Below are 16,094 nucleotides of genomic sequence, written 5' to 3'. Positions count from 1 at the left end.
ACACCTCCTTGCCACTGAGCCTTGATGTTATATTACACTATGCATGGTAAAGGTGGATTTGGGTTGACCCTGGCTGTCCTTGCCACACTTGTGCACCTCAAAGACTAGATTAATTAGTCTTCACCTGTTTCACCTCACCTTATCTCACCACACTCACCACACACACACACACACACACACACACACACACACACACACACACACACACACACACACACACACACACACACACATACTCACATACACACACACCACAATCAAGAGCCTTTTAACTAAGTACAGGTCATCATAACGTACTTTTGTCTAACCTTACCTAGGTAGCGATGGCAGAGATCTCCCGTCACCACACCTTTAATTACAAACCAACAAGCATAACACAACCTTACCTAACATAAAATGACATGTCTTTAATTAACAGAACCTGAGTTGCAGTAAAGAAACCTTCACCTTCACACCTTTAATTAAGAACCACGTAACATGACACAGCACGTACCTAACTTACCTGACCTTTCCTTCGTCTTCGTGGTCTGCAAAAGTAGTAGCAATAGATAAAGCTTCAACTCCATACCTATAATTTAGAAGCACGTAAACTAACATAACCAAACATATACTTAACTTTACCTCACCCGATCTTCCCTTTGTCATCGCTTTCTGCTGGAGTAACGTTAGGAAGGACTTCAACACCACCCATTCAATTAAGAACCATCATAACATTAACTGAACTATCCTTAACTAACCTAACCTAACCAATTTCCTCGCCATCACCTTCTGCAGTACGAGTATCAGTAGATAAACACCTTTTAGAACCACCTACACCATACGTGACCACCTTTCCTTCGCGCCGCCTACAGGAGAAGTAGCGGGAGCGGGGACTCTGCTTCGCGTCTGGGGAAGCCGCCGCTCGTCAAGAAGAACTCTGGTTCCATGTCCGGATGTGTGAGTCCCCCTCGCTACCTGTGGATTCGTGTGGCGCTCTTCGAAAAGGTGTTGGCCAAGATAATTGATTACCTGGTGCAGAACAGCAGGTGAGAGAGAGAGAGAGAGAGAGAGAGAGAGAGAGAGAGAGAGAGAGGCTTTTCAGGGTTGACTTACTCTAGGGAAATTTTTGAGGGGGGAATTAAAGGGCGAGGAAACAGAAGGTTGGTAGAGAGAGATGCCGTCACGTTAAGGAAAATAGATAAGAGAGGAAGAGAGCAAGTGAACTGAAGGTAAAGGCTTTAGGAATATTCTAGAAAGCTTTCCCTCTTTTCTAGGAGACAGTAAAGGGAGGAAACAAAAAGGGAAAGGATGATAATATTTTCCAAGAGGAATGAAAAAGGAAAAATATTACTGATGTTTTTGGATTGGACGAATAGAAAAGCAAGGAAATAGCAGGCGATGGAGAGTAGATATAAAAGATAAACAGATAGAAAGATAGACAGGCAAAAAAGAAAACAAGGATAGTAATATGTTTAAATAGACATTGAAAAAAGAAAGTGTTGTTTATGTAATATGTTGTCTGAGAAGAAAGGTAAAAATAAAACGAGAAAATGGAAAAAACAATAGATATAGACAGGTAGATAGAGGAAATAAAAGAGACAGGAAAACTGGTAGAAAGAAAGCTGGTGATATTTTGAGATAAAGATGCATTTATTATCATGCTGAATGGGGTAAATAGAAAAGGAAAGCGATGGAAAGACAGTAGATATAGAAAAGTAAAGAAAACACGGAGAGAAAAGAAAAGAAAAAAAAATGACGGTATATTTAGATAGGAATGGGAAAGAAAGTGTTTATATTTATCTATTCACGGAGGGAATAGATAGAAGAGAGCACAGGAATTGAATTAAAGTGAGGACAGTATACAGAAAGGTAAACAGGCAGGCAAATAGACAGGAATTTTATTTTAGGCAATGGAAGGCAAGGAAAAATTTAGGAAAGCAACAGTAATTGATGGTTGGAGGAATTTTATTTATTTTTACATCTAAAGGAAATAAAAGAAAAAACAGGAAACTGAAAAAAAGGCATTGCTGGAGAGAGAGAGAGAGAGAGAGAGAGAGAGAGAGAGAGAGAGAGAGAGAGAGAGAGAGAGAGAGAGAGAAATTCACAATGTTACGTGCTCTGGAAGTAACAGAACTAATCAGAGAGAGAGAGAGAGAGAGAGAGAGAGAGAGAGAGTTAAGGATCAGCAAAAATAGCGTAAAAAATAAAGAAAAAGAAGGCGGATAATCAATACGAAAGGTGAGAGAGAGAGAGAGAGAGAGAGAGAGAGAGAGAGAGAGAGAGAGTTACTGTTTAGGTTAATCGTATTCTTTCGTGTAACAAATTGGGCTTTCGTGTGTATCCTTTATTTACCTTTGTTTTCCTTATTTATTACGATTAGATATAGGAAAAGGAAGAAAGAGAAGAAGTAGAAGAGGAAGGTAAAGGAGAATATGACTGTGAAGATGGGAAGCAAGAATAAACGGTAATAAGAAGGAATGTGTATCTAAACATCATAAGCGTATGGAGAATAAGGAGATTAAGCAGAATACTATGATGAAAAGAAGAAAAAGGGAGAATAAAACAAGCTATTTATTCAAACTTCATATACTTAGGAATGTGCACTCTATACTTAACCCCTTCAGTACCATGACGTGTTCCCATATTCATTCTAGTTACTATTTGGTAATTATATACAGCTTCAGAAACTCATATGAGGGTTGAAATAGTGAAGACTGTGGCCATTAATCTTTTGACCTCCGTAGACCCTTACTAATGTCAATGAAATGGTTTAGTGGTACACATATCTCAAGGTAAAAGTGCGTGCCAGTACTGAAGGGGTTAAATATATACATAATGTGTGTGTGTGTGTAATCTATATATACCTACATGTACAGCACCTAACATATCCTTCCCCCTTCTTCTCATCCTACAGCAAATATTATGAGAAGGACTCCTTAGTGGCGGACCCAGACTACGGCACCATCCTGAGCTCCCTCCTGGGTACGTAGGACACCAACACAGCTTACCCATATCACTAAACTCACGTCACCACGCCCATGTCACTCTTACCATCACACCCATGACAGTGAGGCAGCATGTAAGCTAGGTAAGGTCAGGTTTACAAGGTCCCTGTAGCTATAAAGGACTCGTGGCCCGCTCGTTAAGGTGTGAGGTGGTGTGGGACGCAAGGAACAGGTGTGGGAGGTAGGACAGGTGTGGGAGGCAAGGACAGGTGTGGAAATAGAGGCTAGAGAGGATGAGGCTCTTGGGATTGGATGCAAGAGGCTTAGTGGAGGAAAGTAAAGAGTGAAGGAACTTGGAAGGAACGGTGTAGAGAGAGAGAGAGAGAGAGAGAGAGAGAGAGAGAGAGATAATGTTCCATTCCGAGTTTAAATGGATAATAGACTCGTCTTTCTTTAGTGTTTTTATTATCCTCTCTCTCTCTCTCTCTCTCTCTCTCTCTCTCTCTCTCTCTCTCTCTCTCTCTCTCTCTCTCTCTCAAGAACCAGTACCATCACCCTGCCTTTGAGACTTCTACACTGACCTTCCTCCCTTCTTCCTTCCTTCCTTCCTTCCTTCCTTCCTTCCTTCCTTCCTTCCTTCTTTCCTTCAGTCCTTTCTTCCTTGTCTTTCTTTTTTTGTCCTTGACCAGAACGACACATTGGAGAAGCACACACACACACACACACACACACACACACACACACACACACACACACACACACGCACAAGTAAGAGAGAGAGAGAGAGAGAGAGAGATACTTCAGGGTTGACTTGCTCTGTCGATGCTGGATAGATTCCTAGTACTCTCTCTCTCTCTCTCTCTCTCTCTCTCTCTCTCTCTCTCTCTCTCTCTCTCTCTCTCTCTCTCTCTCTTCAATTATCCTTCCTTTTTCTTTATCTCTTTTTTAACTCTTTCTTCGTCATTATATCCATATACCCTCCCTTTCTCCACAACTTTCTGGTCCACCTACACATCCAACACGCCCGTCTGCCTCTCTGTCCCTAAATACTTCTCCTCACTTTAAGTCCTCCTGTGCTGTCTTTAACTAACTCTGTCCTATATTACCTAACTTCACCCAACCGAACTCTGACTAATTAACTTCCTTGTATATTACCTGGTCTAGCTTGTAAGTAACGTCCTCTTAACTTATGTAATGTAACTTACCTTATTCTCTTCTACTTTACCTAACCTAACTAAACCCTTTGAATAATTCCTTTCCTTTTTACTGTGCTTTGTTATTATTTCTTTCTGAACCTGACTGAACTTAGCGTAAACTAATCTCTTAACTACAGTCTATCTCCTCAGCCTCACACTTTCTAGAGCTATGTAATCTTGTGTCCTCAGTGCCTTATCCCCTTGTCTACGTATTTGACCCCAGGCTGTCAATCACCGTAGACTTTCTCCTCCTTTTTTTTTTTCTTCTCAAGTGGGTCTTCGCTCCTCGTCTCTCTTTCAACTTTCCAATCCGTCTCGCACTTTCTACCTACCTATCTACATATTTGAAGGACTCTCTCTCTCTCTCTCTCTCTCTCTCTCTCTCTCTCTCTCTCTCTCTCTCTCTCTCTCTCTCTCTCTCTCTCTCTCTCTCTCTCTCTCTCTCTCTCTCTCTCTCTCTCTCTCTCTCTCTCTCTCTCTCTGATATAATTTCTATTTCCCTTCATTACTATTTTGTCTGTCTCCTAATGCAAGAGTTAACGAGTGTTCTCAAGCTTTTATATGTTATGCTGGTAAACTCATGAGCATGTTGCTGTATTTCGTGCTACCCATGACTTAAACTCCTTCAAGAGGGAGGTTTCAGTAGATACCCAAACGTGATTTTAACCTAGATATTTCGTTTATTAAATGACTAACTCTTCGAATGAAATATTTCTTCATAATATTCCTAGCCATGACTGGAGCTCATCTTACGTAAATAAAAATAAATAAATAAATAAATAAAAGCTAAAACTGACATAACATAAATTTACATTCACTCTTCTCACTCTCTTCTCTCCTACACCACCCAGTCGGTCCCTGTGCCCTCGACTTCAGCCGCATGAAGACGGCGGATCATCTGTGGACGGACCCTCCCGCTGACGAGTTGGTACAAAGGCACAGAATCTCCTCCGGACACCTCTCTGGTCCAGCCACACCCCCTGTACCCCGCCGCCCTGGTCTGCATGTGAGTGTGTCCGTGTTTGTGTCTGTGTGCTGGGAAAGATGTCGGATATTGTGCTGTTTGTGTGCGGGTTGTTGTTGCGTGTGTGGGGAGGAGGAGGGATAGGGTTGGTTTTAGAATTGTGATTTTTTTTTTTTTCATTCTCTTGTTTTCCTTCTTGCATTTTTTTCTCTGTTTTTCTTCCTTTGTTTATTTTGTGTGTTTTCCTTCCTTCCCTTTTTTTTTTTTTACTTGTTCATTTGTGTATTTGTCCACAGATTGCATTCATGTGTTTGTGGATGGACTGTGTTTAAATTGTTTCTTACTTTTCTTTTTATCTTTGTCATTTTTTTCATTTTTGTTTTTCTTTCTTCCCTCTTTCAGTCTTTTCTTTGCGGATGCTCACAATATATATATACGTTTTTTCTCTTTTTACTCTTCTTTCCTTTCCATGTATTTTAGATTTTCTTTCTTATCTTCTCTTTTTCTTCCCTCGTAAATCGTTCTTTACTTTTCTTCTTTTCATATTTTAGATTTTCCTCTCCATTTCCTTATTTTCTTTTTTTCCACTCTGTCTTTCTCTTTTGTTTTGATTTATATACGTCAATAGTTTGAATCCTCTTCTTACCTCTTTGATGTTGTTTTCACTTGCTTGTCTACTTGTATAATGGTTTCTCCTTCAATCTCCGTGTGGGTGTGTGTGGGTATGTGTGTATGTATGTATGTATGTATGTATGTATGTATGTAAATGTATTGGTGTTGCTTCTCTGATATTCTCATTCCTACTTTGTTCCTTTGCCCTTCTCTCTCTCTCTCTCTCTCTCTCTCTCTCTCTCTCTCTCTCTCTCTCTCTCTCTCTCTCTCTCTCTCTCTCTCTCTCTCTCTCTCTCTCTCTCTCTCTCTCTCTCTCTCTCTCTCTCTCTCTCTGTGTGTGTGTGTGTGTGTGTGTGTGTGTGTGTGTCTATGTATGTGTTTGCGTGTGCGGTTTTTTATTTTATTTTTATTTATTTTTTTTTTTTGTGTGTGTGTAAATAAACTACAAAATAACAATAGCAGTAATGTCTTCGCGCGCGCTTGTGTGTGTGTGTGTGTGTGTGTGTGTGTGTGTGTGTGTGTGTGTGTGTGTGTGTGTGTGTGTGTGTGTAGGTGTAGGTGCAGGTGCTGATGCAAAAATTAATTAGGCAAACCTGTCATTTTCTCTTCGCAACACATTACCATTCCTCGTTATAGATTCAAGACTCCATGTTCCTCCTTTATTGTGCTCATCATTTTTTTTTTTTTTTTTTGGGGGGGATGGTGGGGGAGGGGGGCTGGGAGAGGTATCTTCAAGGGACCTTCCTTTTTTCCCTTTTACCCTAACCATTTTTTTTTTTTTTTTATTTATTCCTGGACAGAATTTCCCCTTTCATTAACAGATTGGTAGATAAGTATATACACGTAGCTGTTTATTTGTGAAAGACGCAGATGAAATAGCAGTTTCTTTCAAATGGAGTCAGAGATGAATTCGAATGATGCCTTTCAATTAAGTTTAAACTGGATAACTTATGCAGATTAATTAAAACAGGTAAATACTTTAGGTGTAAGAGAGAGAGAGAGAGAGAGAGAGAGAGATAACAAATCCCAGCAAGATTATTCATTTACGTGCACCTCCCACACAACTGCAAATGGAGAATGGAATCTGGGAGTGAGTAGGCGGACACACCGACTAAACAATGATGAACTACGCCTGTTCCGTAAGACTTTGAGCCTGACACACGAGTTACACTGTTAGTTCATCTGTGGTTGGTAGAAGAGCCGCTCGAGGAGAGGTTAGGGGCAGGTAGAGGCAGGTAATGGGAGGCTGAGATGAGATAAGGTATGGATGTCAAAGGTAGGTTGTGCGTGGGAGTTGTACAAAGGAATTATGATCGTAACTATAAATATCATACCTTGTTACCTGAGCTGGGCTTTAAAGAGAGGGAGAGAGAGAGAGAGAGAGAGAGAGAGAGAGAGAGAGAGAGAGAGAGAGAGAGAGAATCAGCAATACGAGTACTTACACATATTTTCTTTGTTTCAAAGTATTCTATTCAGCACACAATCACGTACAGTTTTCTCTCCTGCCCTTCCTTTGTCCGTCATGTCCTTCCAGAGAGAGAGAGAGAGAGAGAGAGAGAGAGAGAGAGAGAGAGAGAGAGAGATTTAATCCTACTACCAATATATGCCTTTATAAATAGAGATTATGAAAGAGAAAGAGAGACACTTTTGTTCTGCCATTCAAGCCTCTCACACTCTCTCACTCTCTTCTTGTGGCTTTCTAAGAGAGAGAGAGAGAGAGAGAGTACATGTGTGTGAAGTGTGCTTATTGCGAAAGATTTTTTATTAATGGTGTGTTTCGTGATATTTAGGTGGAGGTGTATTATTCATTTATCTATTTGGCTATTCATTTATTTATTTTGATTGGTGTTCTGTGTGTTGGGTGCTTCAGTAACTGTCTCCCTTGTCTTCCTTATCTTGCTACCTGAAGGATGCAACGCAAGGAGGAAAGTCGAAAGTAAGTTGTGTTGCACTTTTGTTCGGCCACGTTACACACATGCACATACACATATCATTCAAATACATGCCTTTATTGACGTGGCCATGGGTAGATTCATACATGCCAGGCACGAGATTTCATTAGTAGTGTTTGTCTCGTTCTTCTAATCATTGTGGCCTAATGCTGTCTGTTTGCCTGTCTGTGTCTTTTTATCATTCACGTGTCGCCCTGTCTATCTATTTGAGCTGTGTTTCATCTTTCATCACACACACACACACACACACACACACACACACACACACACACACACACACACACACACACACACACACACACACACACACACACACACACACACACACACACAGTTAAATATAGATTCCTCTCCCATCCCCCTCGGTGTTCTTTCTCGATTCCATGAAAATATGATCTCCCAGTTGACCTTTCCTGAGCCGCCTGTACACGTGGACACTTGACGTGGGTTGCCTCCTGCCTTGCAAACAGCAAATAGCACTTTTGATCGACAAGAGAGAGAGAGAGAGAGAGAGAGAGAGAGAGAGAGAGAGAGAGAGAGAGAGAGAGAGAGAGAGAGAGAGAGAGAGAGAGAGAGAGAGAGAGAGAGAGAGAGAGAGTGAGAGAGTGTGTGTGTGTGTGTGTGTGTGTGCGTGTGTTTGACATCTACATCTCCTTCTTATACAGTGATTACCAAATATATGCGATTTATGTCACATAGAGTAAATATGTATTCATCCTCTCACCATATTTCTTTTTTCTTCTTCTTCTTCTTCTTCTTCTTCTTCTTCTGCTTCTTCTTTATCATTGTAACTTTTCAGTAATTTGTTTAATGCGGTGTTGAAACTTTCGTACAAGATTTCAAAACTATTTAACTTTATTGTCCTTTTAAAATTTTGTGAAATGTACGCACTTTTTTTTATACCATGTGGGCTTCTCACGGGAATTTATGAGCTAAAGAGGATACTTTTTGGGGTACCTTCTATCTAAAAGCCCACCCGCTAGGAAACCGTTGCCCCGAATAAGGAAGCCCAACCTACACTCGGACCGTGGACAGGATTCGAACCCGTGCGCTTTGAGACCCCTCGGATCCCAAAGCACGCATGGTTCCACTGTACCACGGCGGACCAAAGATCAAACATAAGTTTCTGAGATGTGATACTCAAAACTTCAAAATTATTTAACATAAACTTTCGCTTTTAGGTTCCTGTAAAGATATATTTTTTAAACTCGTGTGACAGGCGAATGAGTTGTGTAAGACAAAGTTTGATAAAGTGAATTAACAGTAAACGTGTCCAAACAAGGTTGTCATTGAAATATCTGATGAGCTCTTAATTAAATGAAAGGGAGGCGGATTCACTTGTGAATTAATAAACACATTATTGATCCTGAGAAGGAAAAAGTTAATGGATTGGAAACAATGTACTTTGCAAGACAAGAAAATATTGTTGACAAGTGACAGTAACGAAAAAGAGATCAAAGTGAAATGCCTGATCAGCTTTGTCAGTTATGGAATACGCTAAATATGAAAAACTTGATCGAGTGATACTAACGAGAAATTAAATGAAATAATATGAAAAAGATTTAGTGATGCAAAAGTATTAGCATGCAGCAGACAAGCTCTCACTGAGATTACAAAGGAAAGGTCATCACTGCAATGCATCACGATCGACTTCTCTCGTTCTCTTCTCTCCGTCACCAAGGACAAACTACCCACCACACACACACACACACACACACACACACACACACACAGAGGCGTCACTTATCACGCCTCTGTCATTTCACACTCTCATTCTCCCTTCACATTCAACCCACTCTCCTCACGCTGCACGCTCACTCACTATAAAGAAAAAAAAAAAAGTAAAGCATTATTCTCACCTCTTATCCTTCAGCACACTCACGTATCATTCAATCTATCATGCCATAGTATAGGCTACGTCTAAAGTTTCCTCTCTATTTACCTACTTCCCTTCACCTCTCACCTTTTCTTCTACTCTAGTAGTTGGAGAATCCCAAATTACTTTAGCTTCTCATTTATTATATGTTGTTTAGAGTTGAGGGAGGAGGTTTTCTTTGAAATAGCACAATAACCCATGAAACGCCACAGCCTCATTGTGATTCCAGTAAACCTCTATGTAGGTCAGAATTATATTCCCATAGGAACAGGAAACCCATATAAAATTCAGGGCAGGCTATTCATGCAGGAGAGTGAAGGACAGATGACAGACTGCAGGTTTAGGAATGTGAAGGAAAGCATTAATGGTTATTACGCGTGGCTCTGTGCTCTAGGTTAGCCAACCATCCCCCACAGCACTCAGCACACACCACATTACTACTCAATACAATCTTCGAACATTCTCTGCAGTGTCCTGCTCAGTACCAGCTTCACGACAGCCCGGTACTTCCTGTGGGAGGAACTGAAAGAGCCACATGACTCTCCTTGATTGATGCCAACGGCAGAATCATGTAGCAATGTGGTGTTGAGTCACTTTGGACCCTCATTACTATGTACAAGATGGTTAGTGTTTCATGGTGCAAGCAGTGAGTTTTGTGTTGCTTGCAGTACCGCAAACCCGTGACCTGCAACAGTGAAGAGGTAGGGGCGGTGCCTCCCAGAAGTGTACCCCTCAACGCCCGGGATTACGTCGAGAGTCTCCACCAGAATAATAAGGCGACGCTTCTTTATGGCAAGAACAACGTCCACGTGCAGCCAGTGAGTACAGATGTCATTCCTGTGCCTTGCCTCCTCCACCTCCTCATCATCATGCTTCCCTTGCCTCCTACTCGGATTACGTAGCATATCATCGTATAACTACGTAATTCAGTTTTTTTTTTTTTTTTTGAGATATTAAAGAGTTTTATCGCAAGTTATTAATGAATTCACATAAAAAGAAATTAATGCATAGATTAAATTTTTACTACTATTATCAGTATTATTTCATTCAGTCAGGAGACGAAATGTAGAGGCCAATCATTCAAATGGGTTTTTTTTTTTTTTTTTTGACGATTACTTAGTTGTTAGCAGACTGCCTGACCTCGGCTGCAGTTGTTTTTGCCCTCTTTACGGAAAGAAACCCTGGTTGAACTGGCACGTTATTTATATAACCTGTATTTCTGCCACCGGTTCAATACGGGACAGCGATTTTGCAAACTTTGATCATGTATCACGTAGGATATCAGGTAGACGGCCAGCAAGAGTGTGTGGGAAACATGACTGAACCTGCATGGTAAGTGTGTGTGTGTGTGTGTGTGTGTGTGTGTGTGTGTGTGTGTGTACGATAGTTTAGTGAACATCTTTGAATTGCATGAGAAATTAGGGATTGTTGCTAACAATAGGATTATGATTCTGAATTTTGAATTCTGCGCCGCACCTCTACCACATTTAAAAGGTTCTTGTTGAACTTACACAGTATTTTAAGTTTTTTATTTATTTATTTTTTTTATTTATTTATTATTTTTTTTTTTTTTGGTTCTAATGACAAATTACCGCGATTTCGACGACGCTAGCTGGAGATATACCATTGAGATCGTGGCAAATAATCTCTTACGTCAAGAAATATAAAGTCAGCATGACAAAGTAAAGCATTTCAGAATACGAGCTTATCATTATACAACGCTATACATTCAAACTAGTTCAACATAGTGGTTATGCTACTCAAATATCTTACGCTTGCTACAGAACACTGGCATTCGTCATATGCGAGTCAGCTCTTCATCCCTGAAAACCAAACCTCTCTATTCTTTCAATACTGCAGAAGGAGCAGATGGAGGCCATGCCGGGTTACATGTCCCTACACCAAACAACTGAAGGCCTCGTCATTAAATGGACACCCAATCACCTCATGAATGGCTGCTGCCCAGACACCACAGAGGACAAAAGGTGAGATTCAGATTTCGAGCTTCCCCCTCATGTTCCTCCCTTTTCTCCTCCCCTGCTTTTCCTCCCTCTTCAAGTCACTTCGTCTGTCTCGTGAGCCATTGTCAAGTCATCATCTCTTATTATCCTGTCTGTCACATCTTTGTCTCTCTAATTGTTGTTTGTAATTAAATCAGCTTATTGTTTTTGTTGTATATGTGTTATGGTGGTTTCCACAGAAGTATACGAATGTTAATGTGAGGCTAACTTCTTTTTTTTTTCTTATTCTTATGCAACAACTTTGTAATATAAATCTCTCTCTCTCTCTCTCTCTCTCTCTCTCTCTCTCTCTCTCTCTCTCTCTCTCTCTCTCAATATACAAGAGAATAGTATGCACCATTTATTAAATTTAGCTCACACTATATCCACATTTTCCATGTCAGGTCATTCAAGCAAAAGAACTCAACATATGACTTTCATGGTGTCAGACATGCAGTGCATGTCGTGTTTCTCCATCCCTGCATTACAACCACATTAGCTGAGAAAACCTTTATGGCACAGAATGGAATTAGACTAAGAGGTGATGGCTTGATGAATATTTGGAAAGAAAAGCTAGATATATATAGAAACAGGAGTGCAAATGTAGCTCAATACCTACATATACACTGCAGTTAGGTCAATACACTTACATGAGGAAAAAATAGTTAAGAAGCACAACACATCTCTCTTTCATAGACATTGATTACTAAACACTTTATTTAGCTGCTTTCCTTTTATTCTTGTTTCATTCTCTCTTCCTCCTTTCTCTCCAGTCCTGCCTTTGGTATTCTAAGTAATGGTGGTGCATCTTTCTTTCTCTCTATTATCTGTCTTCATGACCTCTCTGCTCACTCCTTTGATCATGCCCAAAGATCTAATGAAGTTGACTGTTTTTTGCAGACCTTTCTATATGGATATGTGCTTTCAAAAAAGGTCAGAATGGTAGAGTTGGTCTTTCAGCACTCTTAATAGTTTCCAGTTTGCTAGCGATGCACCTCTTTTTTTTTAATGTATGTAGCCATTTTTTGTAGTCTGTCTATTTTTTTTTTTTTTTTTTTTTTTTTTTTTTTTTTGCTACATATATATAATCTTGTTAGATTGATAAATGCTTTAATACCCCATGAAATTTTAAGTGTAGCCATCCTGTAGCCATCCTGTAGCTGACTGTAGAGTATTTGCTGTTGTACTGAGTGTGTCAAGCAGTTTATTCCTCCCCAATATGTGTACTACTGTGGTAGAAACTTGTTGCAATGTCTATTTATTATAAGGACACTCCAGCAGCAAACTATGTTGACAAGTTTGTGCACAATTTAGCAAATTATCTTGAAAAGTTAACCTATGGTAGCATTTCTTTTATGATTTAATGGTTGCTATAAAACTTAGTGAAATTATTCTTAAAATGTAATTTTCTATTTTATTTTAGAGTTGAATGAATGAAATTTTGACTGCATATGATCTCAAAGAATAAAGCAGCTCAACATTATAAGCAATCCTCTGTGTATATTGTGCTCACTCTTGCAACCAGGAAAAAGTAAAGTTTATTACTACTAATCTAGAAACTAATCCTTGACTCTCACAATGCCTGTGATATGTGTGTAGTGTTGAGTGAGTGAGTGATTGCAGGGTTGTAATAATAATAGCAGATGGTGATATGCAAGAGTTTGTGGTGGTGGTGTGTGTTGAGGTGTGTCTGGATGGTGTGAAGTGATGTTATAGATCTCTTACAGTGTAGATGACCAATACTGAGAAAACTTGAAAGGGTGCCTTTACCACAAATGTAATATTACGTATTCTTAAACAGTGGATATTTTTTTGCTTTTGTGTCCTTAGCAAGACTCATTGGGACACTTGGGAAAAAAAAGATATTTGAAAGTAGATACATTTCAAATAATAGCCATAGCCATATAACATTGCCTAGGTACCCAATATGGAGCAATAGGTCACTGTATTGTGGTGTGACATCTGTAGTGGATTGCATAGATGATGTAGACTGTACCAACTTTGACATCTCAGCTACATACAAGAGAGGAAGTAGTAGCCAACAAGGAACAATAGGTTACTCTGTCTGGGAAATTGTGATCTATAAAAGTTGGAGAGGTTACTATAATGATGGGCTTAATGTGTGCTGTGGTGAAGGTGGGATTGGCGTCGCCATAGTCTGCCCTGCCTCTCAGAACTCCATACCCCGCCCCAACCCCCTTCCTTCCTGCGCCGCTACTCAGAGACTCCTCGCTCGTGAGTTCAGAGTTCCTATGTGTCTCCTCCACCCTCCTTGATGGCCCCTGTGTTGCTGCTTCTCAAGGGACATTGTGCTGGTGGTGGTTGTGGTGGTGGTGGTGGTGGTGGTGGGTCTTAATTTTCCTTGCTTTAATCACTTTGTTTGACTTTTATAAATGCACATGTATAGGTTTTAAGTAAGGATGATAGATTTGGATATGTATGTCTGTGTGTCTGTGTAAGGAGATATTTGGTGAGGTGGTGTGTTGGGGGTTTGGAAGTGTGATATGGTGCAGTGGTGTAATGAAGTTTTGGGACTATTATAAGGTGAAGTGGTGTGGTGATGATGTGGCAGTGTGATATGATGTGGTTGTGTAGTGAAGCTTTGCAAATATAACAAGGTGAGGTGGTGTCATGATAGAATGTGAGTGTGGTGTGTTGAGGCGTGTGGTAATGTTATTGAATATGGTGTGGTTAGGTGGTATGGTGGTGCCATGGGAATGTGGTATGGTGCAGTGGTGTGATGAAGCTTTGTAAGTGAAGCAAGGTGAGGTGGTGTGATGACCTGCTATGGTGCTGTTATCTGCTTTACAAAACATCACTGTGTTTAGGCAACAGAAGGCACTTCCACCACTCCACAGCTTGGGTAGTCTACTCAGCATGCTACTTCATCACTACTTGTGCAACATCAGATACCATAAACTAAATCAATTAAATATAACCAAAAACAAAAATTAAAGATAAAAATAGCAAACTGAATCACATAAATCTCTCAATATATTAGGTTCTAATTTAGATAAATGTGTACAAAGTATCAGTTAAGGATGAGGCAGGTGACATGCTACTAACATACTAATGCAACACTAACAACTGCAGCATCTACTGGGAATATGCTCTCAATGTGCGGGTGGAAGAAATTGTCTACGTCCACTGCCACCAGCAAGGTATTCTTCTTTCCTATAATGCCTGTCTCTGTTGCACTTTAGTCTCTTATTCATATGAAGTAATAGTAACATAAAACAAAAAGAAAGAATCAAATATGAACATGTGTGTGTATTTCCTTATTTACAGCAAGAAGAATAGGATGATAAAAGAAGAAAAGGATCAAGTGGGCATGTCTTTCTCTAAATCACCATTTTGAAGACAGTATTTACTCACATTGTCTTTCCTTGGCAGGAGACTCGGGAGGAACTATTGTGCTGGTAGGGCAGGATGGCACACAGTACCCTCCCATCCACTTCCCTCGTGGTGGCCACTTGCTGGCCTTCTTGTCCTGCTTGGAGAATGGCCTGCTTCCCCATGGCCACCTGGACCCTCCCCTGTGGTCCCAACGTGGCAAAGGTATCTCTCTCTCTCTCTCTCTCTCTCTCTCTCTCTCTCTCTCTCTCTCTCTCTCTCTCTCTCTCTCTCTCTCTCTCTCTCTCTCTCTCTCTCTCTCTCTCTCTCTCTCTCTCTCTCTCTCTCTCTCTCTCTCTCTCTCTCTCTCTCTCTCTCTCTCTCTCTCTCTCTCTCTCTCTCTCTCTCTCTCTCTCTCTCTCTCTCTCTCTCTCTCTCTCTCTCTCTCTCTCATGATGTCTTGTGCTATGAATAAACTTGAATTCAATTTTACTATATATTCTCTGGCATTCACAGAGTCCATCACCTTCTGTATTGTTTGAGCAATGTTATTTTCCATAGTCATCTCATTTCTAGGCTGCCTTGTCTCACCATTTGTTTCTTAAGTCAAGTTAGAGCTTTACATGTTTTTGCTGAAACTTGCTCATTATTACTAATTTTAAATCAATCTGATCCAGTATAGAAGCTTGTGGCATTGACTATGGCCTTGCTGTTGCTATTCATGGAATCTTTCATGACTTCTTCCACAATATTTAAAAAAGGTTTCTTCAAATTATCATCAATATAACTGTCTTAAATGTCTTAAATTACTCACTAATATGCATATGGACCAACTTCATCAGTTTTGGCTTTTCACAACATTCAGTCTACGTAGTTACTTTAGCTAGATGTATCTCATCTTGAAAATTATAGGCAGCTGATAGAACATGATTTCTGGACATTCATTTTGATAGTGTATATGTGACCATGCAGGCAAGGTGTTCCCAAAGCTGCGGCGAAAGGCTCGGGCACTGGCAGGGCGGCACCAGGCAGATAGTGATGATGACGAGGCTTCAGATTACGTATTCAGGATCATCACTTCCCTCAAGCCAGACAGAATCAGTGAGCTTTGATCCATTTGAACCTGAATCACAGAACAGAGCTGAATGTTGATTGTAGACTGTTTATTATATATTATATCCCTGTAGCTACATGTTCTTTTCTTTTGTCTTCGACGTCAACATGACTGTCCACATTC

The 16,094-nt window shown here is 40.3% G+C and overlaps 1 protein-coding gene across 7 annotated transcripts in view; it reads left to right on the top strand.

The window, feature by feature from the left end:
- Positions 1-16,094, top strand: part of LOC123509498 (small G protein signaling modulator 2-like) — a 91,789-nt gene that overhangs the window by 61,742 nt on the left and 13,953 nt on the right. For 3 of the 7 annotated variants that reach the window (XM_045263818.1, XM_045263816.1, XM_045263821.1), the window contains exons 5-14: positions 852-1,025; positions 2,894-2,961; positions 4,972-5,126; positions 7,606-7,632; positions 10,193-10,342; positions 11,385-11,509; positions 13,661-13,759; positions 14,618-14,685; positions 14,918-15,082; positions 15,830-15,958. In XM_045263818.1, the coding sequence (XP_045119753.1) occupies positions 852-1,025; positions 2,894-2,961; positions 4,972-5,126; positions 7,606-7,632; positions 10,193-10,342; positions 11,385-11,509; positions 13,661-13,759; positions 14,618-14,685; positions 14,918-15,082; positions 15,830-15,958 (1,160 nt within the window). Of the gene's footprint in view, positions 1-851; positions 1,026-2,893; positions 2,962-4,971; positions 5,127-7,605; positions 7,633-10,192; positions 10,343-11,384; positions 11,510-12,424; positions 12,458-13,660; positions 13,760-14,617; positions 14,686-14,917; positions 15,083-15,829; positions 15,959-16,094 lie in introns of all 7 variants that reach the window. The other 4 variants (XM_045263819.1, XM_045263817.1, XM_045263820.1 and 1 more) reach the window with 4 other exon arrangements.

The sequence above is a fragment of the Portunus trituberculatus genome, chromosome 27, assembly GCF_017591435.1.
Source record: "Portunus trituberculatus isolate SZX2019 chromosome 27, ASM1759143v1, whole genome shotgun sequence".
Classification (NCBI taxonomy): domain Eukaryota; kingdom Metazoa; phylum Arthropoda; class Malacostraca; order Decapoda; family Portunidae; genus Portunus; species Portunus trituberculatus.
The sequence above is the reverse complement of the archived record's forward strand: the minus strand, read 5'-3'. Positions and strand labels throughout refer to the sequence as shown.